Below are 25,745 nucleotides of genomic sequence, written 5' to 3'. Positions count from 1 at the left end.
TCTGAGAAATATCTTTGATTTTTTCCGTGTTTATACCCACAATTCTAACCCTAACCCTTCAGAATAGTTTTAGCCACAATCCACCGTTGTTACAGCTTCAATTTGTACGTTTGACATGTAATTTATAAAGCTAACCCAAACCCTAACCCTAGAGAAAGATATTTCTCAGATCGTACAAAGTCTAGTATTGTGCAAATTTAGGTCTGTATTTTAATCAGAATTTGCTGGTTACTGTTGCTTTTTATTTACCTCTTGACATTTACAAATGATATTGAATAGTCACATTTATCAGGTAAAAACTTAAGAGTTTTAAGTACACGGTTTATTTGTAGAACTGACAAATGATTCAAGATAACAAAGTACATCTATTGGACCCTCTGCCATATTTATAACAATGCTACAGACCCAGCATAAAAGGAAGAGAGAACCAGCGGCTGCCAGGCAGGATACGCCCACATTTTTGAGCGATGGATAGAGAACAAGCTAAAGCGAAAGTGATTTTTCCTACAATCAAGGGCCATAATTCAGGAAATTACAATTTGATATGTGCAAATATCGAAAGGAACCAAGATCTTCGGGTTATAAACTTACATTTCAAGTTTCAACAAAATCGGATAAAAATTGTGACCTCTATAGGGTCCACAACCTTGATATACCATATTTTTACGCTATTTGAGAACGAAGGGCGGCCATTTTATCTGTCAGTTTTGGGCAGATTTTCACGAAATTCAAACTCGGCCGTCCTTAGGGTGTAACGGTGATATAATAATACGATTTTTTAAATCAGGTAAAAATTATGACCTCTATAGGGTCCACAAGCTAAAAATGCGATTTTGCGTACAATTAGGGGCCATAATTCAGGAAGGTACGGTCTGATATGCGCGAATACCGAAAGGAACCGAGATCTTTGGGTTATAAGCATACATTTCAAGTTTAAACCAAATCGGATAAAAATTGTGACCTCTACGGTGTTCACAAGCTAAAAACATGATTTTTCGTACAATCAGGGGTCATAATCCATGAAGTTAACAGTCCGATACATGCCAATATCGAAAGGAACCGGGATCTTAGGGTGATAAACCTATATTTAAAGTTTCATTGAAATTGGATAAAATTTGTGACCTGTAGACTGTTCACAATTGTTTGTGAACGGACGGACAGGGGCGACCACAATATATATACGTCCACATGAAAATGTGGGCGTATAAAAAGGGGATGCTCGATTGTCAGTCTGGAACGTTCCGAATTGCAATCGAGTGGCATGGAATTCAGTCCTGTCAGTTCCGACAAAGGAGGTGGTGTGAGTAGAATCATGATGTAATTAAACACAACAAATATGTTTCGGCTGCATGGTTGGTTGAGGTATTTTCTTATTCAGTAGATGCATGCGTTGTAGCCCGAAATGCCCCTTTCCACTCGATTGTCACTCAATTCCAGAAGATTCAATCGAGTATCCCCAGAGTATACTAAACAAGGGGACACTACCTGGGTAATGGACGTTTCTGCAACTTTCACTCAAGGAATAATCAAATCTAATTTCGAATAACCAAGGTTCGGAATGTTGTGGTGTCTTTCTGAGTTATTTCCTCAAATAAATAAAGAGTTGAGTATAAATGAATGTTTTATTTATTTGAACAAGCAGATATACAAAAGTTTATATACAAATTCCAATTACCTAAATAGTTGACATAAAATATGTTTATATATTGCACTAACTAATTTTAATATATTAATAATATATATAAAACAAAATCTACAGATAATATATACATAAAAAATAATGTAGCCTACCTACAGTATAATAAATATTACTTTTTATTCCGATTGTTTTATAATAATGCAAATCTACAAGGGAGCATCCAAGAGGCCTATTTACAACCCATTCAGGCTTTTCAGATTTTAAAATATTTCTACATAACTTTTATAAACTTGTAGCTATAATCCATATGAAGAAAATGTATGTTAAAATTAGTTTGTAATATAAGCAGTTGCCTAGAAATGGGCAATTTTGCATAAGTCACTGTTTTCGTTTTTTTGCCCTTAAAATAGTCAATAATTTTTGGATTTTCATAAAAGTGATGCCATTTGTTTCAAAAAGCAAGTATGCGTCATATCAAATTGATTACAATTTAAAATTGACACCGGAAGTGATGCCATTTGGTCAAAAACTGCATTTTTGACTTTTAAAATCAATATATTTTTCAACTAAGAATTATTTAATATGTATTAATTTTATTAACTTTTGGTTTAAATTAACATATTAATAAAATTCATATAGATATCATATAATGGTTTCTAACTTGTTCGGTTGCGGAGAGATAGGCGGTTTTCTAAAAGTCACTTTTGAAGGTTTCTCTTCCATAAATATGTCAATTATTATTCGATTTTCATAAAATTTTCACCATGTAATGTCCAATGTCATAGACGATGTTATAAAACTAATTTAACATTTTTAGTATCATTTTGGCAAAAACTGTATTTTTAGCCTTCAAAACAGATATTTTATTCAAATGAATCTGATTTGTAATGTTTTTAAAATTATGATATTTGATTCCAATCAACAAATAGAATGAACCCATACGATCATACAGATACCACAAAATGGTTTCTAACTTGTACGGTTGCAGAGAAATAGACAATTTTCTACAAGTCACTTTTCAAGGTTTTTGGTCTATAAAGGTGGCAATTATTATTCGATTTACATAAAAGTGACATAAGTTCAAGGGTAACGTGGCACCAGTGAAACCCGTCATTACTGCTTCGCAGTTCTAGTCTGTATTATTTTCATGCATGCAATACATATATTCTCCACAAGAATTCAATTCAAAGTGTATTAATTGATGTTAAGTGAAAATGCGGATATAATACACGTAAATACTAACTGGATTTAGATACCTGGTATTAATAATAAAAAAAGATTACACAATACTGAAATGCAACACAGTAAACAAACAAGAACTGCATATAATATGCTTTAGCCCCCCCCCCCTCAAATAATCTGGCCACAAGTACCCTTTTCTCAAGGTTATTGCAAGCAAGTAACTATTCAGTTAAATACAGTGACGTAATTGGAAGAGACACGATTTTAACATAGAAGTGAGACTTCTAGAACACGTAGACTTTCAGAAGAAAAACCCCTGCTATGCTCTATACTGATCCCTGGGTTAAGAGACCCAACTTGCAAGGGTCGCAATTAGTTAGTTTTTCTAACATTCTATTTGCAGGGGCTAATCTTTAGCCGCTAAAGCTCTACAATGGAAGGTCTTGTGTCTACCAAAATGAAACTCATCCAAGAACTTTTGATCCTCAACACATAGTTCAATATTTATCTCATGAATCGGACAAAAATTGTGGGAGGTCCACAAACTTAATTCTATTTCACATTTTGCGTAAAAGGCATTTGCCATAACTCTAGAACGGAAGGTCTGATGCGCACCAAACTTGAACTCATCCTGGGTATTATATGCTTTTACATTATTTGCGTAAAGTGGAGCGGCCATTAATTTTGTACTCAGTTGTAATGGTGTAACTGTGATATATTTGAACAGTTTTTACAATCAATAAAAATTGTGACCTCTGGGGTGCCCACAAGCTAAAAATGTGAGTTTTCGTACAATCGGGAGTCATAACCCAAGAAGTTACGGTTATAAACATCCAAAATCGTTATAAACATCAAAATCGGATTAAAACTGTGACATCTAGAGTGTCCACAATCTTGGTATGTTATGCATATATTTGTCCAGTTCAACATCACAGGAAATCGCCAGCGACTGCAGTGCTTTCGTGGTAAGGGATTAAAAAAAAAACCACATAAAAACTTCATTGCCGAGTAATTTTACAAGCCAGAAATCGCTTAGAAAGTGTCTCCGACGATCTAGACCCCCGGGAGCTTCCGAGGCCTAGGCGGCCCCTGGACGCTCGCCTAACATCCTAGGACCGTAGCCCCCCAAATCAAGAATTGCATCCGCCAGCACTGAAAAGAAAACACCAGGGATAATATCAACAAACTTGTAGTGGTAATCTAAACTTGATGGGGAGTAAAACTAAACTAATCTATTTCTAATACCAGAAACTATATCTATATATTACCATAATCAAATACTATGCTATATATGGCTGAGCAATATCACTTTATATATCACAGATAATCTTCAACAATATCTGAATATAACATTAACATAAATGGAAGTCTGATAACATTACACCTAATTGTACCGAACTTGCTTGAAGAAATATTAAGGAAATTGATAGGTTTCATTGAACTGAACAGATAATAATGAGAATATAATCCATCAAGAACAAAACCCTGTGTACAAGTCAAAATGGAAACATGGGGAAAGTTCTAAAATATACTGTTGATAATCTTCTAATTTTGATAGGGTTCCATCTTCTGATTAAATAACTAAAAATGATCAAACTGATTGGGAAAGAATTCTTGTTTAATGTGTTCATGGTGAAAATAAAACTTCAGCATATTCACAAGAAATTTAGAATGTATGGATGAAATAGGGTTCTACTTCTATGCTCCAATCGGGGTAATTGGACAGCAATTGAATTCAAACTTAAGGATTCTTTTGTGTGCATGCCAAGGTGCACTTAGAACCCCGTTTTTTTTTTATCCCATCCGAATGACTAGACGCTATTCCTTGCCAGGCCATCCGTCCTGCAACAGGCCGGAAAATCCACTGAAACATTTTCAGCCAACACCTCGACCTCCAGATTAGCAAGCCAGCGTCTGCTCACTGAGCCACCACGCCTCCTCAAGAAATTTGAGATGAACAATGACACACATACATAAAGGTATATAGGTAATTATTAAATTCGGGAATGTTGGTATCTAATTGTGCTTCAGATGATACTGAATAATAAAAAAAATGGATGAAAATCAAAAATAATGACTTTGGAATTCATAACTTTGGAAAATATAAATATACCCTTTAACACTGCACAGCTACAGTGTAAACACCACAACAGATTTGCCTGAAAATATAGGCTAAGCTAAACCCAACAAGACTTCAAATTTTCAAGATCGGTTCCCAGGCAACGAAACGTGCGTCCACAGCAGCTAAGTCGTCCGGGGAGTCATCAAGGGTTGTCGCATATATTTTTCTTTTGTCAGAAATGAAAACATTTACAGCACACTAAAATCTGATTACGAGTAACAACCCATATGGCTTCTAGTTCTGCCCTATTCTAACATTTAGCATAAAAAATATTTAATATAAATTGCCATTATCATTGGAAATCGTTGAAAATTGATAGGAATCTTCGTCTCAAGACCTCAAACACTGTATTAAACATACATTATGCAAGAGCTAAATCTGCCTATTGCAGGTCTTTCTTTAGGCCTGAAATGTTATCTAAATGATTAATTAGACATTAATTAACTTATCCAGACCATAATCAACGCTCGATGTCATCGCTAGCCTGCGATATTTACTGGATTAGGATCCGATTTGCTGCTCAACTTCCATTCATGATTTAATCATGAAATGGATAATCAAAACTATGTTTTTTATTGTACCGACTTTAGTAATGATGATCGAGGCTAGGCTGAAAATTCAATCGCTAAATTCTTGGTTCAGAGTGGAACAGTTTGACTGAAATTTTCTTATCAAATCCCGTAAATGACACCTCATTTGTGTACTGATATGAATTAATCTTATTCTGTAGTTGTTTAAATTAAATATTTAAGCATTTGTATTTTAAATTAAAGATACATTATAGGAGATTTTAATAGAGAGTTGGCCATTCTTGCTATAACAGTTCAAAAATAGGTGATGAAAGACGAATATATTGGAAATTTCAGTCAAATTACTTTATTCTGAACAAAGTTATAACCATTGTAATTTTTGACTAGAAATAGGAGTCAACTCTCTCTTCACCGTCTTTGAGAATGGCAGATAGTTTGATTGACAGGCGTTAACTCCACCTACATAATCTTGATTATCGAGTAACGTTTTCAATGGCTGTGGTACCGTTAGCCTATTCGGTTTGAGCTGGGGTTGCAATTCAATTCGTATCACATTTATTTTTACTACAAATTAAAAATAAGACTTTTAATATATAGATAAGAAGCGAAAGTTTGAAAGGAATGGACCAAATCAATGAGGCATAATTATAGCCGACTTCTTGTTAGCCTCCGTGTACTATTGTACTGTAACTGGTCTGCCTACGTAACTCCCGAAGCAGACAAATGAAATAGGAAACAGTGATCCAATGGGGCTGCAATTCAACTGGGGTGATGTTAGCTTTGATGTTTATCAATTTCCATAATTTTTCTGTAAGCGCAAGTGACAAAAGAGCGTATAATACCGACATCCAAACTCTCATTTTAACCACAACTAAACATAATATCAAGGCCGTATATATCAAACTTTCAATCAAATTGACTGACATGCGGCCTCGCTCAACAGCGGCCTTGCTTCGTACACTCCATCATTTAGCCTCGATTTAATATTTCCGGAAGTATGATGTCAACCTAACGGTTAATATCCGCTTACGACGCCATTTAAAAATTTAATCAATCAATGAAATTGCTGTTTAAATCCAAGCCATCCGAGGGTCTACAGAGTTGATTATGTGCTTGTGTAAATAAAGATCTAATTTATCATTTCTATGACATATGAAGCCTAAATAAAGACTTGCAATAATCAGATTTAACTCTTGCATAATGTATGTTTAACACTTTGCTCATTGATATAAGCATAAGGTCAAGGGCGTTTGAAATTAGGAGAAGACAGAATAAAATGTTTCATTACTAAAGAATACGGCATAATTGTGTTTATGGTAATGTAAATGTTGATATAATGTTTCAGTAAACGTTTTCAGTTTAACGATTAATTGCATCACTCGTCTAAAGATATGATGGGTCATACAGATTGAGGGAAAAAAAAACAAAAAAAGGCGGACCCCCAACCGCATGGTTGCAAGGACGTGGAAATCTCACACTACATAGAAACAGGAAAGCAAAGTGATGAAATTGAACTTTTGGTTTACATGATAACACTCGGGTGTTTAAAGGGGGAGAGAGAAATGGGGTGTAACTCCACTCGACACAAACTAGGTCATTTCGGGACTAACACATGGTTCAACTTTATTTCAATAATTTGCTTGCGAGTAGGGGTCTTTAGCAGTCGGAGGAAACCGTAGGACTGGGAGAAAACCCAAGAGGTTGGACAGGCGACTTTACTGCTTGTCACATACAACCGGGGAATCGAATCCATGCCAGCTGATTTAATGTCAGACCTTGTGATACAGCGCACATGTGCTAACCATTCGGCCATCCACCCCCCCACACGATTTAAAGGGGTATTAGCAGTGGAAAAGTGTATCGTGAATAATATAGTATACTAGCAGGATACCCGAAACTGGAAGTGGTAGACTAACGCCACCTGGCATATGTTACTCCCCCGTCGGAGCTACCCCTATACCCCAAATTTCAGACTCGGGGCAGAACTAGTGTAGCCGCCAACCCCGCTTCGCTCGGGGGTCATAACTCCGAAACTGGAAGTGGTAGACTAACGCCACCTGGCCTATGTTACTCCCCGGTCCGAGCTATACCTATACCCCAAATTTCAGACTCGGGGCACACCTAGTGTAGCCGCCAACCCCGAACAGACAGACAGACAACCGACAGTCACAAATATTGGTATAGATTTAGGACTTTTGTATCCAAGGGCCACTATCTGTGTTGGAAAATGATATATTCAGCCTTGTTGGTGTTGAGACTAGTTTGCAACAAGATGGTTGCACTTTACCTTGCCCTTAATTTAATAATTACATGAAACACAGTCATCATTTCACCTATGACAAATGTAAATATATTAACAAGATATGGCAAAAATATGTAACAATTTTGTGACACAAATTAGACAAGTCACAATTATAAACTGAACTAATAAATGAGTAGTGTTCCATCCTAATTATACAAAAACTATTTAATCAGTCTGTTGTTAACCTTCCATTAAGATAAAATGCACAAGCGGTTGCCATGCAAGATATGCCCACATTTTGCAAGAGATGGACAGAGAACAAGCTTAAAAAATAATGTGATTTTTTGTACAATCAGGGGCCATAATCCAGGAGTTTTGGTCCAATTTTCATAAAATTTGAACTCAACCAACAATACAGTGTAATGGTGATATATTTGAACGTTTTTTTAAATCAGATAATAATTGTGACCTCTAGAGGGACCACAAGCTAAAAACGTGATTTTTTGTACAATCAGGGGCCATAATTCAGGAAGTTACAATCAGATATGCGCGAATATAAAAAGGAATCAAGATCTTTGGGTTATAAACATGCATTTCAAGTCTCATCAAAATCGGGTGAAAATTGTGACCTCTAGAGAGTCCACAACCTTGATATACCATTAGCGTATGAGCAGAGGCCATTTTGTCCGGCAGTTTTGGTCCGATTTTCACGAAATTCGCACTCAACCATCATTAGGATGCAACGGTGATATATTCAAAAAAAAATTTAAATTGGATAAAAACTGTTACCTCTAGAGGAACCACAAGCTTAAAACGCAACTTTTCATACAATCAAGGGCCATAACTTAGGAAGTTACGATTCGATATGCGCTAATATCATAAGGAACCAAGATCTTTGGGTTATGTATTTCAAGTTTCATCAAAATCGGATTAAAATTGTGACCTCTAGTTGGTCAACAACCTTGATATACCATATTTTTACACTATTAGCGTAAAAGGGGTGGCCATTTTGTCGGGCAGTTTTGGTCCGATTTTCACGAATTTCGAACTCAATCATCATTACGGTAAACGGTGACATATTCAAACGGTTTTTTTAAATTGTATAATAATTGTGACCCCTAGAGGAACCACAAGCTAAAAACGCGATTTTTTGTACAATCAGGGGCCATAATTCAGGAAGTTACGATCCGATATGTGCAAATATCGAAAGGAACCAAGATCTTTGGGTTATAACCATGCATTTCAAGTTTCATCAAAATCAGATGAAAATTGTGACCTCTAGAGTATCCACAAACTAAAAACGTGATTTTTCGAACAATCAGGGGCCATAATCCATGAAATTATGCTCCAATACATACCAATATCAAGAGGTACCGAGATCTTTGGGAGATAGACCTATATTTCAAGTTTCGCCAAAATCAGATAAAAGTTACGACCTGTAGAGTGTCCACAAACAAATTGTGGACGGACATCCGGACAAACAGGGGCGACGGCATATACATCCACTTGAAAATGTGGGCGTGTAACAAGGAAATAAATGTATGTTTTTGTATACAATTATTTCAAAATACATTAAAACTGAGAAATGTATAAAAGATCAAACATTTCTCTGTTGCATCAACCAGTAAAGTAAATATGGTATTGTATTTTGGACAAATAAAAAAGTCTTTCTTTGGTAATTTTATGTACTAGAATAATGTTAACTGTAATGAATAAATATAATCATAAAGAAATGATGTATAAAGATGGTAGAAAATTGTGTTGTATTTTTTCATCTCACTGTAACCAAAGTGATAAATTGGCTAATGCTATACTGTTGTTTCCACTTTGGGTTTGAATTTTCCACCTTCCATCATATGAAAATAACTGAAATAAATAATTGGCTACTTAAAAGAACAATTCTTAGAATTTCATAATAAACAATAGTACTGGGGACTGTACATTTTGTAGACAGATTAAAATGGAAATTTTACTCATAGATTCAAGGGAGGTGATCTTTGTAACATCATTTTTATACACCCATTTGGATTTGTACTATCATCACCCTTGTCAGTTCATCTGTATACAATGTTTGTAAATGCTCTACAGATTTTTTTTGAGATTTGTTCTTAAAACTTGCTTGGGATTTTGGGCTAGTACTAAAAAGTTACCCATCAAGCAAAACCTTGAAAATGCTTTTCAATTCAGAATGCTTAGGATTTTTTATTTCAAATTTGCTAGTCCTAAGGAGGAATCGTATCGAAATTCAGTCATGCAATAAATTTTGCGTCTGTCATGAAAAACTTGGATATCTTTTATTTCATGAGTTTTTGAATTGGGAGGGAAAGTGAAAACCTACGTTTGACACACAACTTTACTATCAAAACCTTAAAGCTTGCATAGATGACAGACTTATGATTTGCGGCCAAATGCGATAGACCATACACTCTCTTCACTCATTTTATTAAAACTATTTTTCCTTTACAAACCTATCTATAATTTTATCCAACCATAAGCGATGTTTCAGTGTTTCTATCCATGAATTTGGTATTTCATTGACACCCAATTTACAACCGAGTAGCGCTCCCGCTACAGAAGCATTGGCATCAGCATCACCACCCTAAAATATCAAAATAAATACTTTAGTGTACATGGATTCTAGAATATTACAGCCGGTCATGTGAAAAATAAATAACTTTTTCTAACTATAACTCAGTAATTGAATTGAATTTGAATGGATTAATTTGTAATTGAATTGAGTTTGAATGGAGTAATCTGTAATTGAATGTAGTAGAATGGAGTAATCTGTCCTATTACATTAAAGATACATAGTGGGAGATTAGATAAAGAGCTGGCAGTTCTCACTATAATAGTTAAAAACTAAATAATGTAAAGGGAATTTTCTGAAAATTTCTGTCAAATTGATTCACTCTGAACAGAGAATTTAGCGATTGAATTTTCGGCCTATTCTCGATCATCATTACTAAAGTCGGTAAAAAACATAGTCTCGATTATCCATGTCATGATTTAATCATGAATGAAAGTTAAGCAGCAAATCGGATCCTAATCTAGTAAATATCACAGGCCAGCGATGACATCGAGCGTTGATTATGTTCTGGATAAGTTAATTAATGTCTAATTAATAATTTAGATAACATTTCAGGCCTAAAGAAAGACCTGCAATAGGCAGATTTAGCTCTTGCAAAATTTATGTTGAACCAGCGGCTGCCAGGCAGGATACGCCCACATTTTCGAGAGATGGATAGAGAACAAGCTAAAAAGAAAGTGATTTTTCCTTCAATCAAGGGCCATAATTCTGGAAATTACAATTCGATATGCGCAAATATCGAAAGGAACCGAGATCTTTGTGTTATAAACTTACATTTCAAGTTTCAACAAAATCGGATAAAAATTGTGACCTCCATAGGATCCACAACCTTGATATACCATATTTTTCTGCTATTTGAGAACGAAGGGCGGCCATTTTGTCTGTCAGTTTTGTGCCGATTTTCACGAAATTCAAACTCAGCCGTCCTTATGATGTAATGGTGATATATTAATTCGTTTTTTTAAATCGGATAAAAATTATGACCCCTATAGGGTCCACAAGCTAAAAACGCGATTTTTCGTACAATCAGGGGCCATAATTCAGGAAGCTACAGTCCGATATGCGCGAATATCGAAAGGAACCAAGATCTTTGGGTTATAAACTTACATTTCGGGTTTCAACAAAATCGGATAAAAAATGTGACCTCTATAGGGTCCACAAGCTTGATATACCATATTTTTACGCTATTTGAGAACGAAGGGCGGCCATTTTGTCTGTTAATTTTGGGCTGATTTTCACGAAATTCAAACTCAGCCGTCCTTAGGGTGTAACGGTGATATGATACGTTTTTTTAAATCGGATAAAAATTATGACCTCTATAGGGTCCACAAGCTAAAAACATGATTTTTCGTACAATCAGGGGCCACAATTCAGGAAGTTACGGTCCGATGTGCGCGAATATCGAAAGAAACCAAGATCTTTGGGTTATAAACTTACATTTCAAGTTTCAACAAAATCGGATAAAAATTGGGACCTCTATTGGGTCCACAACCTTGATAGACCATATTTTTATGCTATTTGAGAATGAAGGGCGGCCATTTTGTCTGTCAGTTTTGGGCCGATTTTCACGAAATTTGAACTCAACCATTCTTAGGGTTTAACGGTGATAAAATATTAAGTTTTTTTTAAATCGGATAAAAATTATGACCTCTATAGGGCCCACAAGCTAAAAACGTGATTTTTTGTACAATCAGGGGCCATAATTCAGGAAGTTACAGTCCGATATGCGTGAATATCGAAAGGAACCGAGATCTTTGGGTTATAAACTTACATTTCAAGTTTCAACAAAATCGGATAAAAATTGTGACCTCTACAGTGTTCACAAGCTAAAAACGTGATATTTCGTACAATCAGGGGCCATAATCCATGAAGTTACAGTACGATACATGCCTATATCGAAAGGAACTGAGATCTTAGGGTGATAAACCTATATTTCAAGTTTCATTGAAATCGGATAAAAATTGTGACCTGTAGACTGTTCAAAAACAATTGTGGACGGACGGACAGGGGCGACGACAATATACGTCCACATGAAAATGTGGGCGTATAAAAACTTATTTGGGTCAAACTGAGACCCTAACAGTAAGTACGGGAGAACTGTACAATAAAACACAGACATTGCAAATATACTAGTAAATCTAGTACAGTCCAGGTCCTATAGAAATACAGTGGACTCTGTCACCTCCGACATCTGAATACTATGGCATTCTGTGAAATCTGTCATCATTTTCATGTCCCGATTTATTTCCTTATTACTTCAACCACAAAAGTTTTGAGTAATCAGGATTATGAATATTCAGCGTTCCTGTCACACGATTTGCACATAATTAACATTGGATAATCCGGCCTTCAATCAGTGGGTGATAAGAATGCGTTTGCGAGAGAACCATGCAGGGACCGGCACATGGTGGGTGACCGATTTTCACCATTTTTTTTTATGTATGATGAGTAACCCCTCCAAACCCCACTGCCACAATTTTAGATCAATCGACCCAGTTTTAGAGTGTAGAATAAAAATTTGAAATTTTAAGACCGAAAAAAGACCCATTTTCAGGCCATTTTTCAATTATGGGGTATAACTAAACTACGGCGAGTAGATTAATGAAACTTTATTGGGAAGCAGATATGGTTAGTGAATATACATTCTTAAAGTTAGATAGACTTTCATAGAGAGGTTTTTGGTATAGGGACTTAGTGCTGCAAGGTACCAAAATAGCTCAATTTAGGTATGTCATTTTATTATATCTATATCTCACCCACTGCAGGTATAAGAATTTTTTGGAAATGCTGACTGAAAAGGCAATGATCTATAGTATTAAGATCAAGAAAAAAATTGGGTGGCACTTGACCCGTTAAGTAGTAAATAATCTCCATTTTTGTCCCAAAATAACGATTTTTAACAAAAATGAAGAAAAAAAACCGCGCTTAATTTACACACTGAAAAGTGTAACAGGGCACTGGAAACCCAATTAATGTGGGTTCCAGTTTCATTAAGAACAAGCCATAATAGAAATAAACAAATAAATATAAACGCATTATATACTTTCATCAAATAATTCAGGTTCCGTTATCAAAACTACAAATACTTACTACCAATAAGTATGTCAAATTAAAAAACACGCTATACTTTACGATCTACTATCTATCAAATCATCTATCTATCTATCGGTCTGTCTGTCTGATTAGTATCTAATTCTGAAAACTGAGCTCACACTTACACCATTCAATTTTTTTTTTGGTGAAGTTTGAAAAGTTTAATTTAATGTAAATGCCAAAAGAGCTGTTCTTGGTCTAGATAATTAATCTCTCTAGACTATTTTTCAACATTTTATTAATTCGGCAATATAATCTCATGATCTAGTAGAAGGATGATGAATTTTTTAACAGCAAATCGTAAAAACTAAATAGTGTATTTTATACTAGCATAGAGTCCACACTTGACGTATTTGCTCCTGTAAAGTCCCGCAAAAGTAAAGGCAACCATCCAAATCCCTGGTATACTGATGTCATTCACTCTGAAAGAATTCTCAGACGAAAAGCAGAAAGAAAATGTGTAAAAACAGGTCTTGAAGTTGATAGACAACTATTCTAATCACAGTCCAAGAACCTAATAAAATTGATCTCGGATGCTAAGACAACTTTATATAAAAACAAACTCTCTGCAACAGATTCTAAAGATCTTTTTAATGTTATCAATAAACTTATCTCTGAAAACCAAAATAAATTACCAAAGTCTAATTCAGATGTTGTGCTAGCTGAACGTTACAGTGACTTCTTTCATGACAAAGTCAGTGATATCAGACGTACTCTAGACAATACTAGCAGTGGGTTAAATGCGTTTGAAGAACATCATGTACCAAGCGTTTGTTTGAGTTTGCCTTAGTTACAGAACAACATGTCCGGTTCATCATTGGTAAGAGCAAGTCAACTTCCTGTAGCCTAGATCCCCTTCCAACATGGCTTCTGAAGTCCAAACCAGTATTGGATGCGTGCCTTCCTTTCATCACTGCTATCATAAATTCTTCAATTGCCAAACAAAAGCTGTGTGCCGACTTCATTAAAGACTGCCCTTGTGATTCTACTTCTGAAGAAACCATCGCTTGATTGCGAGATCCTCAAGAACTATCGCCTTGTCTCAAATCTTGAGTTTATCAGAAAGGTGCTTGAAAGGGTGATAAGCGAGACAAATCACTAATTATCTGCAAGCTAACATTCTTCATGAACCACTGCAGTCTGCTTATAAAGAAGGTCACAGCACAGAGACAGCACTCTTGAAGGTAAAGGCAGATATTGATGCAGCACTGGACAGTAACCTTGGCATCAACCTTATACTTCTATATCTAAGTGCGGCATTTGATACCATCGACCATAGCATTCTGTTCAATCGACTGCAGTTATCTGTGGGAATCAAAGGATCGGCGCAGGATTGGTTGAAGTCTTATCTAACTGACAGAAGCCAATGTGTCCATATTCATAGCAGCAACTCTGTATCTAAACCGTTGTCCATTGGAGTCCCACAGGGATCAGTACTTGGTCCACTTCTTTTCTTACTGTATGTACTTCCACTTGGTAAAATTATTCATAGAAATGGTATCAGCTATCACGGTTTTGCCGATGATACGCAATTGCATAACACATTCATTCCTTCTGACCAGATGTCAATACACAGTGCCCTAAAGAAGCTAGAATCCTGTATCAATGATATTCGGATATCGATGAATAAAACAAAATTAAAGCTGAGCGATGAGAAGACAGAATTCCTGATGATATTACCAAGATCAAAACTGAACAGTTTCAACTTTTCACCAAAGCTAAACATCGGCGATACCCAAATTTCACCATCATGTAAAGCACGAAATCTTGGTTTCATCATGGACAAGACAATGTCTCTCATCCCACAAGTTAACAATACTATGTGTAAAATTTACATGAGATTAAAGCCAATATCCAGAATCAGGAGGTATCTTACTAAAGATTCATGTGCTAGAGTTGTATTAGCACTGGTCATATCTCAGTTGGACTATGGAAATGGACTCCTGGCTGGCATTCCAGATTTCTCCCTCAACCGTCTTCAAGTTGTACAAAATAACTGTGCTCGACTAGTTGCCAAGTCATCCTCTAGAGATCATGTAACAGAAACTCTTAAAAGTCTTCATTGGCTGCCTGTGAAAGCCCGGATGGACTTTAAAGTGCTATCAAATGTGTATAAAGCTTTGTTTTCGGATACTGCTCCCTCCTACATGAAACAATTATTCACATTCTACAAACAGGAAAGATCGAACCTTCATTCCTCCACAGATACTACTTTACTATCTGTGCCTGCTTACAAGAGACTCAGAGGAAAAATATCTTTCCCTATAAATGGTGCCCATATGTGGAATAACCTACCAAGATCAATTAGAGCAAGATCAACTTTTGTTAAATTTAAATTGGAGTTAACCAGCGGCTGCCAGGCAGGATACGCCCACATTTTCGAGAGATGGATAGAGAACAAGCCAAGAAGATTTTTTTTTTTTTCCTACAATCAAGTGCCATAATTCAGGAAATTACAATTCGATATGCGCAAATATCGAAAGGAAGCGAGACCTTTGTGTTAAAAACTTACATTTCAAGTTTCAAAAAATCAGATAAAAATTGTGACCTCTATAGGGTCCACAACCTTGATATACCATATTTTTACACTATTTGAGAACGAAGGGCGGACATTTTATCTGTCAGTTTTGGGCCGATTTTCACAATATTCGAACACAGCCGTCCTTAGGGTGTAATGGTGATATAATAATATGTTTTTTTAAATCGGATAAAAATTATGACCTCTATAGGGTCCACAAGCTAACCAGCGGCTGCCAGGCAGAATACGCCCACATTTTCAAGAGATGGATCGAGAACAAGCTAAAAAGGAAGTGATTTTTCCTACAATCAAGGGCCATAATTCAGGAAATTACAATTCGATATGCGCAAATATCGAAAGAAACCGAGATCTTTGGGTTATAAACTCACATTTCAAATTTCAACAAAATCAGATAAAAATTGTGACCTCTATAGGGTCCACAACCTTGATATACCATATTTTTACGCTATTTGAGAACGAAGGGTGGCCATTTTGTCTGTCAGTTTTGGGCCGATTTTCACGAAATTCAAACTCAGCCATCCTTAGGGTTTAACGGTGATATAATAATATGTTTTTTTTAAATCGGATAAAAATTATGACCTCTATAGGGTCCACAAGCAAAAAAACGCGATTTTTCGTACAATCAGGGGTCATAATTCAGGAAGTTACAGTCCGATATGCGCGAATATCGAAAGGAACCGAGATTTTTGGGTTATAAACTTACATTTTAAGTTTCACAAAATCGGATAAAAATTGTGACCTCTATAGGGTTCACAACCTTGATATACCATATTTTTACGCTATTTGAGAACGAACGGTGGCCATTTTGTCTGTCAGTTTTGGGCCGATTTCCACGAAATTCGAACTCAGTCGTCCTTAGGGTGTAACGGTGATATAATTATACGGTTTTTTAAATCGGATAAAAATTATGACCTCTATAGGGTCCACAAGCTAAAAACGCGATTTTTCGTACAATCAGGGGCCATAATTCAGGGAAGTTACAGTCCGATATGTGCGAGTATCGAAAGGAACCAAGATCTTTGGGTTATAAACTTACATTTCAAGTTTCAACAAAATCGGATAAAAATTCGAACTCAGCTGTCCTTAGGGTTTAACGGTGATATAATAATATGTTTTTTTAAATCAGATAGAAATTATGACCTCTATAGGGTCCACAACCTAAAAATGTGATTTTTCGTACAATCAGGGGCCATAATTCAGGAAGTTACGTTCCGATATGCACGAATATCGGAAGGAACCGAGATCTTTGGGTTATAAGCATACATTTCAAGTTTAAACCAAATCCGATAAAAATTGTGACCTCTACAGTGTTCACAAGCTAAAAATGTGATTTTTTTTTCGTACAATCAGGGCCATAATCCATGAAGTTATAGTCCAATACATGCCAATATCGAAAGGAACCGAGATCTTAGGGTGATAAACCTATATTTCAAGTTTCATTGAAATAGGATAAAAATTGTCACCTGTAGACTGTTCACAAACAATTGTGGACGGACAGACGGACGGAGTGGGGCAACGACAATATACGTCCACATGAAAATGTGGGCGTATAAAAACACAATTTTTCGTACAATCGGGGCCCATAATTCAGGAAGTTACGGTCCGATATGCGCGAATATCGAAAGGAACTGAGATCTTTGGGTTATAAACGGTGATATAATACGTTTTTTAAATCAGATAAAAATTATGACCTCTATAGGGTCCACAAGCTAAAAACGTGATTTTTCGTACAATCAAGGGCCATAATTCAGGAAGATATGGTCCGATATGCATGAATATCGAAAGGAACCGAGATCTGTGGGTTATTAACATGCATTTCAAGATTCATCAAAATCAGATCAAAATTGCGGCCTCTAGAGGGTCCACAACCCTGATAAACAATATTGTGACACTATTTGCGAACGAGGGGCGGCCATTTTGTCCGTCAGTTTCGGTTCAATTTTTACGAAATTCGAACTCAACCACTCTTAGGGTGTAACGGTGATACATTCAAACGTTTTTTTTAAATCGGATAAAAATTGTGACCTCTATGGGATCCACAAGCTAAAAACGTGATTTTTCGTACAATCAGGGGTCATAAATTAGGAAGTTATGGTCCGATATGCTTGAATATCGAAAATGAACCAAGATCTGTGGGTTATAAACATGCATTTCAAGTTTCATCAAAATCAGAGGACCAGCGGCTGCCAGGCAGGATACGCCAACATTTTCGAGAGATGGATAGAGAACAAGCTAACAAGAAAGTGATTTTTCCTACTATCAAGGGCCATAATTCAGGAAATTACAATTCAATATGCACGAATATCAAAAGGAACTGAGATCTTTGTGTTATAAACTTACATTTCAAGTTTCAACAAAATCGGATTAAAATTGTGACCTCTATACGGTCCACAGCCTTGATATACCATATTTTTACGCTATTTGAGAACGAAGGGCGGCCATTTTATCTGTCAGTTTTGGGCCGATTTTCATGAAATTCGAATTCAGCCGTCCTTAGGGTGTAACGGTGATATAATAATATGTTTTTTTAAATCGGATAAAAATTATGACCTCTATAGGGTCCACAAGCTAAAAACGCGATTTTTCGTACAATCAGGGGCCATAATTCAGGAAGTTACGGTCCGAGATGCTCAAATATCGAAAGGAACCGAGATCTTTGGGTTATAAACTTACATTTCAAGTTTCAACAAAATCGGATTAAAATTGTGACCTCTATAGGGTCCACAGCCTTGATGTACCATATTTTTACGCTATTTGAGAACGAAGGGCGGCCATTTTATCTGTCAGTTTTGGGCCGATTTTCATGAAATTCAAATTCAGCCGTCCTTAGGGTGTAACGGTGATATAATAATACGTTTTTTTAAATCGGATAAAAATTATGACCTCTATAGGGTCCACAAGCTAAAAACGCGATTTTTCGTACAATCAGGGGCCATAATTCAGGAAGTTACGGTCCGAGATGCTCAAATATCGAAAGGAACCGAGATCTTTGGGTTATAAACTTACATTTCAAGTTTCAACAAAATCGGATTAAAATTGTGACCTCTATAGGGTCCACAACCTTGAAATACCATATTTTTACGCTATTTGAGAACGAATGGCGGCCATTTTGTCTGTCAATTTTGGGCCGATTTTCATGAAATTCGAACTCAGCCTTCCTTAGGGTGTAACGGTGATATAATAATACAGTTTTTTAAATCGGATAAAAATTATGACCTCTATAGGGTCCACAAGCTAAAAATGCGATTTTTCGTACAATCAGGGGCCATAATTCAGGAAGTTAAGGTCCGATATGCTCAAATATCAAAAGGAACCGAGATCTTTGGGTTATAAACTTACATTTCAATTTTCAACAAAATCGGATAAAAATTGTGACCTCTATAGGGTCCACAACCTTGATATACCATATTTTTACGCTATTTGAGAACGAACGGCGGCCATTTTGGGCCGATTTTCATGAAATTCGAACTCAGCCTTCGTTAGGGTGTAACGGTGATATAAAATATGTTTTTTTAAATCGGATAAAAATTATGACCTCTATAGGGTCCACAAGCTAAAAACGCGATTTTTCGTACAATCAGGGGCCATAATTCAGGAAGTTAAGGTCCGATATGCGCGAATATTTAAAGGAACCGAGATCTTTGGGTTATAAACTTACCTTTCAATTTTCAACAAAATCGGATAAAAATTGTGACCTCTATAGGGTCCACAACCTTGATATACCATATCTTTACGCTATTTGAGAGCGAACGGCGGCCATTTTGTCTGTCAATTTGGGCCGATTTTCACGAAATTCGAACTCAGCCGTCCTTAGGGTGTAACGGTGATATAATAATACGTTTTTTTAAATCGGATAAAAATTATGACCTCTGTAGGGTCCACAAGCTAAAAACGCGATTTTTCGTACAATCAGGGGCCATAATTCAGGAAGTTACGGTCCGATATGCGCAAATATCGAAAGGAACCGAGATCTTTGGGTTATAAACTTACATTTCGTACAATCAGGGGCCATAATCCATGAAGTTTCGATCCGATACATGCCAATATCGAAAGCATCTGAGATCTTTTGGGGATAAACCTATATTTCAAGTTTCGTCAAAATCGGATAAGAATCGTGACCTGTAGAGAGTCCACAAACAATTGTGGACGGACGGACAGGGGTGACGGCATAATACGTCCACATGAAAATGTGGGCGTATAAAAATTGTGACCTCTATAGGGTCCACAAGCTAAAAACATGATTTTTCGTACAAACAGGGGCCATAATCCATGAAGTTTCGATCTGATACATGCCAATATCGAAAGCAGCCGAGATCTTTTAGAGATAAACCTATATTTCAAGTTTTATTAAAATCGGATAAAAATTGTGACCTGTAGAGTGATAACAAAGAATTGTGGACGGACGGACGTCCAGATGGACATCGGGGGCGACGACAATATATGTCCACATGAAAATGTGGGCGTATAAAAATTGTGACCTCTAGAGTGTCCACAAGCTATTAACATGATTTTTCGTACAATCAGGGGGCCATAAACCATGACGTTTCGATCCGATACATGCCAATATCGAAAGGAACCAAGATCTTTTGGAGATAAACCTATATTTCAAATTTGGTCAAAATCGGATAAGAATTGTGACCTGTAGAGTGTCCACAAACAAGTTGTGAATTCACAGACGGATTGACGGACAGGGGCGACGACAATATACGTCCACATGAAAATGTGGCTGTATAAAAATTGTGACTTCTATAGGGTCCACAAGCTAAAAACGTGATTTTTCGTACAACCAGGGGCCATAATACATGAAGTTACGGTCCGATACATATCAAAAGGAACCGAGATCTTAGGGAGATAAACCTTTATGTCAAGTTTCGTTGAAATCGGATAAAAATTGTGACCTGTAGTGTGTCCACAAACAAATTGTGGACGGACGGACGGACGGCATAATACGTCCACATGAAAATGTGGGCATATAAAAAATGACGTTTTTTTTACTCTAAAATGGCCATAGCTGGTTCCTCGTAACTACAAGGTTGGTGACCCTCATATTTCATGTGGGATATACGGGGTATCCAATGACCAAATCTGCAAAGTTTGGCCAAAATCGCCCAACACCACTTGTGCCGTTTTTTTAAAATTTTGCATGGTTCTCTCGCGAACATATTCTTAATTGACAAGCAATCACCAATCAATTATCCGTAAGCATAAAATATGTGTTGGTCTTTGTTGATTACCTTGATAATTTTATAATTGCTTGGTATATGATTTGAGTTTCTCACGTCAAATACAGCGACATTATTATTGTGTTCATAATGTGATCATCCTGCCAAGCATGCTCGTATGGAGAGAGAGAGAAATGGGGTTTAACATCCACTCGACACAAACTAGGTCATTTCGGGACTAACATATGGTTTAATTTTATTTCAATAATTCGCTTGCGCGTAGGGGTCTTTAGCAGTGGGAGGAAACCGGAGGACCCGGAGAAAACCCACGAGGTTGGTCTTTGTCACGTACAACCGGGGATTCGAAACCACGCCAGTTGACTCAATGACAAGACTTTATGATACAGCGCGCGCGTGCTAACCATTCAGCCATCCAACCCCCCATGCTCGTATGGATTTGACATTGGATGTCAAGCAGCAAATTATAGCTGATTTTGAGAAGGTTCCACGAAATACACAGAAGGAATTAGCTGTTAAGTATTCAATTGGCCGTACTACAGTATCCGACATTTTAATGCGAAAAGATAAATTCAGAGTGGTTCAAGGGCATGAACAATGGTCGGCCAATCGTAAGGCTTGGATGACAAGTGCTATTTAGTCAAATTAATTTTCCGACTATTACTCGGTATTACCGCGTTAAAACTATAAATAAGGTGTGTTAATTAACAAGGATGAAAAACTGTCTGGGAGGTGAGATAATAAACGCTAGGGGTGAAAAACTGTGCGACAGTGCGTTTTCAGTAGAGGTGTGTTAATTAACCGACCAGTAAAAAATGAATGTCAATGTTGTGTATTGTTTAATTGGCGTGTTTTCTCCCTAGTTGCAATAACTGCATCAAAAGGAGTATCATCAAGGACCAACAGGCTTTATCTGACACGTACGTGTTAAATCAAAATTTGGGAAGTAAAATTGTTTTACCGTGCGATTTATCATTCGACCGTGTGTTTTACGCAGGTCTTTGTATATTTAAAGACAGGTCTTTAGACAGGCGTGTGTGCTCGCTATGATCTACGTTTCTCTTACATGTCTTTTGTATTGCGTACCATATATATAAAATTGAATTTAATGAAATAAAAATACGGACCTTAATCTATCGTATACGGAAAGGCGAATGTAATGTCGTCATTTATAAATACCCAGCAGTCAGCGCCCAATTTGAATATAAACGGGAATATAGAGAGTAAATCCAGCAAAAACAACAGAAATATATTTCTGTTTTATTACTAAAAAGACAAGCACTCACCGTTTGACATTTATTAAATTTATAAAAACGTGCCACGTTGCTTAAATTGTACATCTTACCTTCAATAGCAATATCCATAAAACAGAAATCTCCATATTGATAAATAATACAGCACAACCAACCGAACAGTGGTAATTTCCTCACAAATGATATATTTAAACTAAATTACTTTAGCTTTTCACTAAATTTACATGGCATACAATCCAACGATCCTCATTCCAGAACTTGTAATTTATAATAGCCGCTTTTATGCAATTACAGAATTTTCCTGTGATCTAACATATCAAAGAAGCACATATGACACATAAACATTTTTCGAGACTTTGTAGATTGGACTTCCTTGTTGTGTTTTCTTCGTGATCCTAATATATAAAACTGCAGGTTAAATTATTTCTTCAACTTAATTATTAAGCTGGATTGGCTTTAAAGGTCCCTCATTCTCAATACCTGGGTGAGCTCTGATCAGTCTCACTCAACACCATCTTCTATCACCCCCTAATTTCTGCACGTCCTAGACTGACCTTGACTTTAATTTCCATCCCAAATATGGACAGGGGGGGGGGGGGACATTACCTTATTTGGTCTACCAACCATATGTCATGAACAGATAGAATTTGATGGATATTTTGACAATGGTTAGGATTTTACCAAAATATCACTGGGTTTTTTTTTACATATAATATAAACACTCTATAGAAAGAGTTAACCAACAATTTTTCAAAGACCGAATATTGTCTTAAGGACCAAAGTCTTACAACTTGTCTTCTATTCTTTCGACTATACCTGGCGTTTATACTGCGTACCATGTAGTCACGCTACTTATAAAGTTGCATTTAATAAAATAAAAATATTGACCTTAATCTATCGCACGAAATGCAATGTCGTCATTTATAAATATCGAACAGGTAGGCCCCAATTTAAATATCCCCGTGTATATAGCGAATAAGCCAAATTTGCCGTATGTAAATATACTGATTCGCGTAAATATACTTATTCTCGTAAAAATACTTATTCTCGTAAAAATACTTATTCTCGTAAATATAATTATTCTGGTCTTCCGACAAGTTATTATTTATGTCTTCAAATTTGTACCATTCAAATGTCAACCCAACCATTTCAGACTTCACGTCTAACCATTTCACGCATAGTCCGTGCAGAGCAATAACAGCTCTTTGATCAAAGTAACAATTCTATCACATGTAAAGGCGTGCACGAGCTTATTCGCGCGTATTGGAAAACTGTTCGGTTGCTTTATTTCAAAAGATACTGATATTACACTACTATAAAATTTGTCAATTTTTTCTTTGAAAATTCTGACAAATTGGTAGCTCTTCGGGAAGGTTGATCATATCGCTTACAACGTTTGTGTATTGTACGTTTTTATAATAGCTAGCAAATAATTTATGATATCTGAATACTTTCTGAAAGAACATATAGCTTGTTATTAGATGTTAGTTTTTAATAGGCCATTTTTTTATGATAGTCGGATATCAATCACACATATCAAATATAAATCACATTAATTAGATGAACAGCCCAACGCAGCTTTGAAATGAAATGAAATGGGGTTCAATGTCCTACTGTTCTGCTCCGAACTGGGCTAATGAAGACGGGCATACGCAAATACAGTGTGCTATGAGGGAAATGTTGCCAGGACAGCGGCACTACGGCCTATTCTTATATCGAATACCAACTGCTAAGGGATCTTTTAAAATCTTCGCTGAATCCACGGGACAGATACAATACCATGCTGATTTTTATTTTTCATTTCTTTGCCAACGGCTCGGCCTTCAATGCATACCATCAATCAAAGGTCAATATGTGAACTTGCGTGTTTAATCAAATGAAACAATGTCTAAAATGATTATAAAATAAACCTGATATTGCTTTCTGATGTGGCTGGGTTATTTCAGGTGCCAGTCGTAAAAATAAGAAGACAGTACATGTATATTTACATACGGCAAATTAGACTTATTCGCTATATACCCGGGAATATTCAAATTGGGGTCTACTTGTTCAATATTTATAAATGACAACATTGCATTTCGTGCGATAGATTAAGGTCAATATTTTTATTTTATTAAATGCAACTTTATAAGTAGAGTGACTATATGGTACGCAGTCGAAATAATAGAAGACAAGTTGTAAGACTTTGGTCCTTAAGACACAATATTGGATCTTTGAAAAATTGTTGGTTAACTCTTTCTATAGAGTCAAATCCCACGTACTAATAAAAGCGAATTTTGGTAAAATCCTAACCATTGTCAAAATATACATCAAATTCTATCTGTTCATGACATATGGTTGGTAGACAAAATAAGGTAATGCCCCCCTCCCCCCTTGTCCATATTTGGGATGGAAATTAAAGTCAAGGTCAGTCTAGGACATGCAGAAATTAGGGGGTGATAAAAGATGGTGTTGAGTGAGACTGATCAGAGCTCACCCAGGTATTCCGAGCAGCTATCATTTATTGAGAACGAGGGACCTTTGAAGCCCATCCAGCTTAATAATAAAGTTGAAGAAATAATTTAACCTGCAGTTTTATATATTATGATCACGAAGAAAACACAAGGAAGTCCAATCTACAAAGTCTCGAAAAATGTTTACGTGTCATATCGGAAGTATGTGCTTCTTTGATATGTTAGATCACGGGAAAATTCTGTAATTGCATAAAAGCGGCTTTTATAAATTACAAGTTCTGGAATGAGGATCGTTGGATTGTATGCCATGTAAATTTAGTGAAAAGCTCAAGTAATTTAGTTTAAATATATCATTTGTGAGGAAATTACCACTGTTCGCTTGGTTGTGCCGTATTATTTATCAATATGGAGATTTCTGTTTTATGGATATTGCTATTGAAGGTAAGATGTACAATTTAAGCAACGTGGTACGTTTTTATAAATTTAATAAATGTCAAACGGTGAGTGCCTGTCTTTTTAGTAATAAAACAGAAATATATTTCTGTTGGTTTTACTGGATTTACTCTCTATATTCCCGTTTATATTCAAATTGGGCGCTGACTGCTGGGTATTTATAAATGACGACATTACATTCGCCTTTCCGTACACGATATATTAAGGTCCGTATTTTTATTTCATTAAATTCAACTTTATATATATGGTACGCAATACAAAAGACATGTAAGAGAAACGTAGATCATAGCGAGCACACACGCCTGTCTAAAGACCTGTCTAATTATACAAAGACCTGCGTAAAACACACGGTCGAATGATAAATCGCACGGTAAAACAGTTTTACTTCCCAAATTTTGATTTAACACGTACGTGTCAGATAAAGCCTGTTGATCCTTGATGATACTCCTTTTGATGCAGTTATTGCAACTAG

General features: G+C 36.2%; 1 protein-coding gene across 1 annotated transcript in view; it reads right to left on the bottom strand.

Annotated features, from left to right (window-relative positions):
• Positions 1-1,614: 1,614 nt before the first annotated feature.
• LOC126828386 (ADP-ribosylarginine hydrolase Tri1) overlaps positions 1,615-25,745 on the bottom strand; it is a 63,787-nt gene continuing 39,656 nt past the window's right edge. The window contains exons 8-9 of the mRNA XM_050558166.2: positions 10,184-10,314; positions 1,615-9,581 (exon numbers count right to left, since the gene is read on the bottom strand). Coding sequence (XP_050414123.1) covers positions 9,524-9,581; positions 10,184-10,314 — 189 coding nt within the window. The 3' untranslated portion in view covers positions 1,615-9,523. The remainder of the gene's footprint in view (positions 9,582-10,183; positions 10,315-25,745) is intronic.

The sequence above is a fragment of the Patella vulgata genome, chromosome 7 (assembly GCF_932274485.2).
Source record: "Patella vulgata chromosome 7, xgPatVulg1.2, whole genome shotgun sequence".
Taxonomy (NCBI): domain Eukaryota; kingdom Metazoa; phylum Mollusca; class Gastropoda; family Patellidae; genus Patella; species Patella vulgata.
The sequence above is the reverse complement of the archived record's forward strand: the minus strand, read 5'-3'. Positions and strand labels throughout refer to the sequence as shown.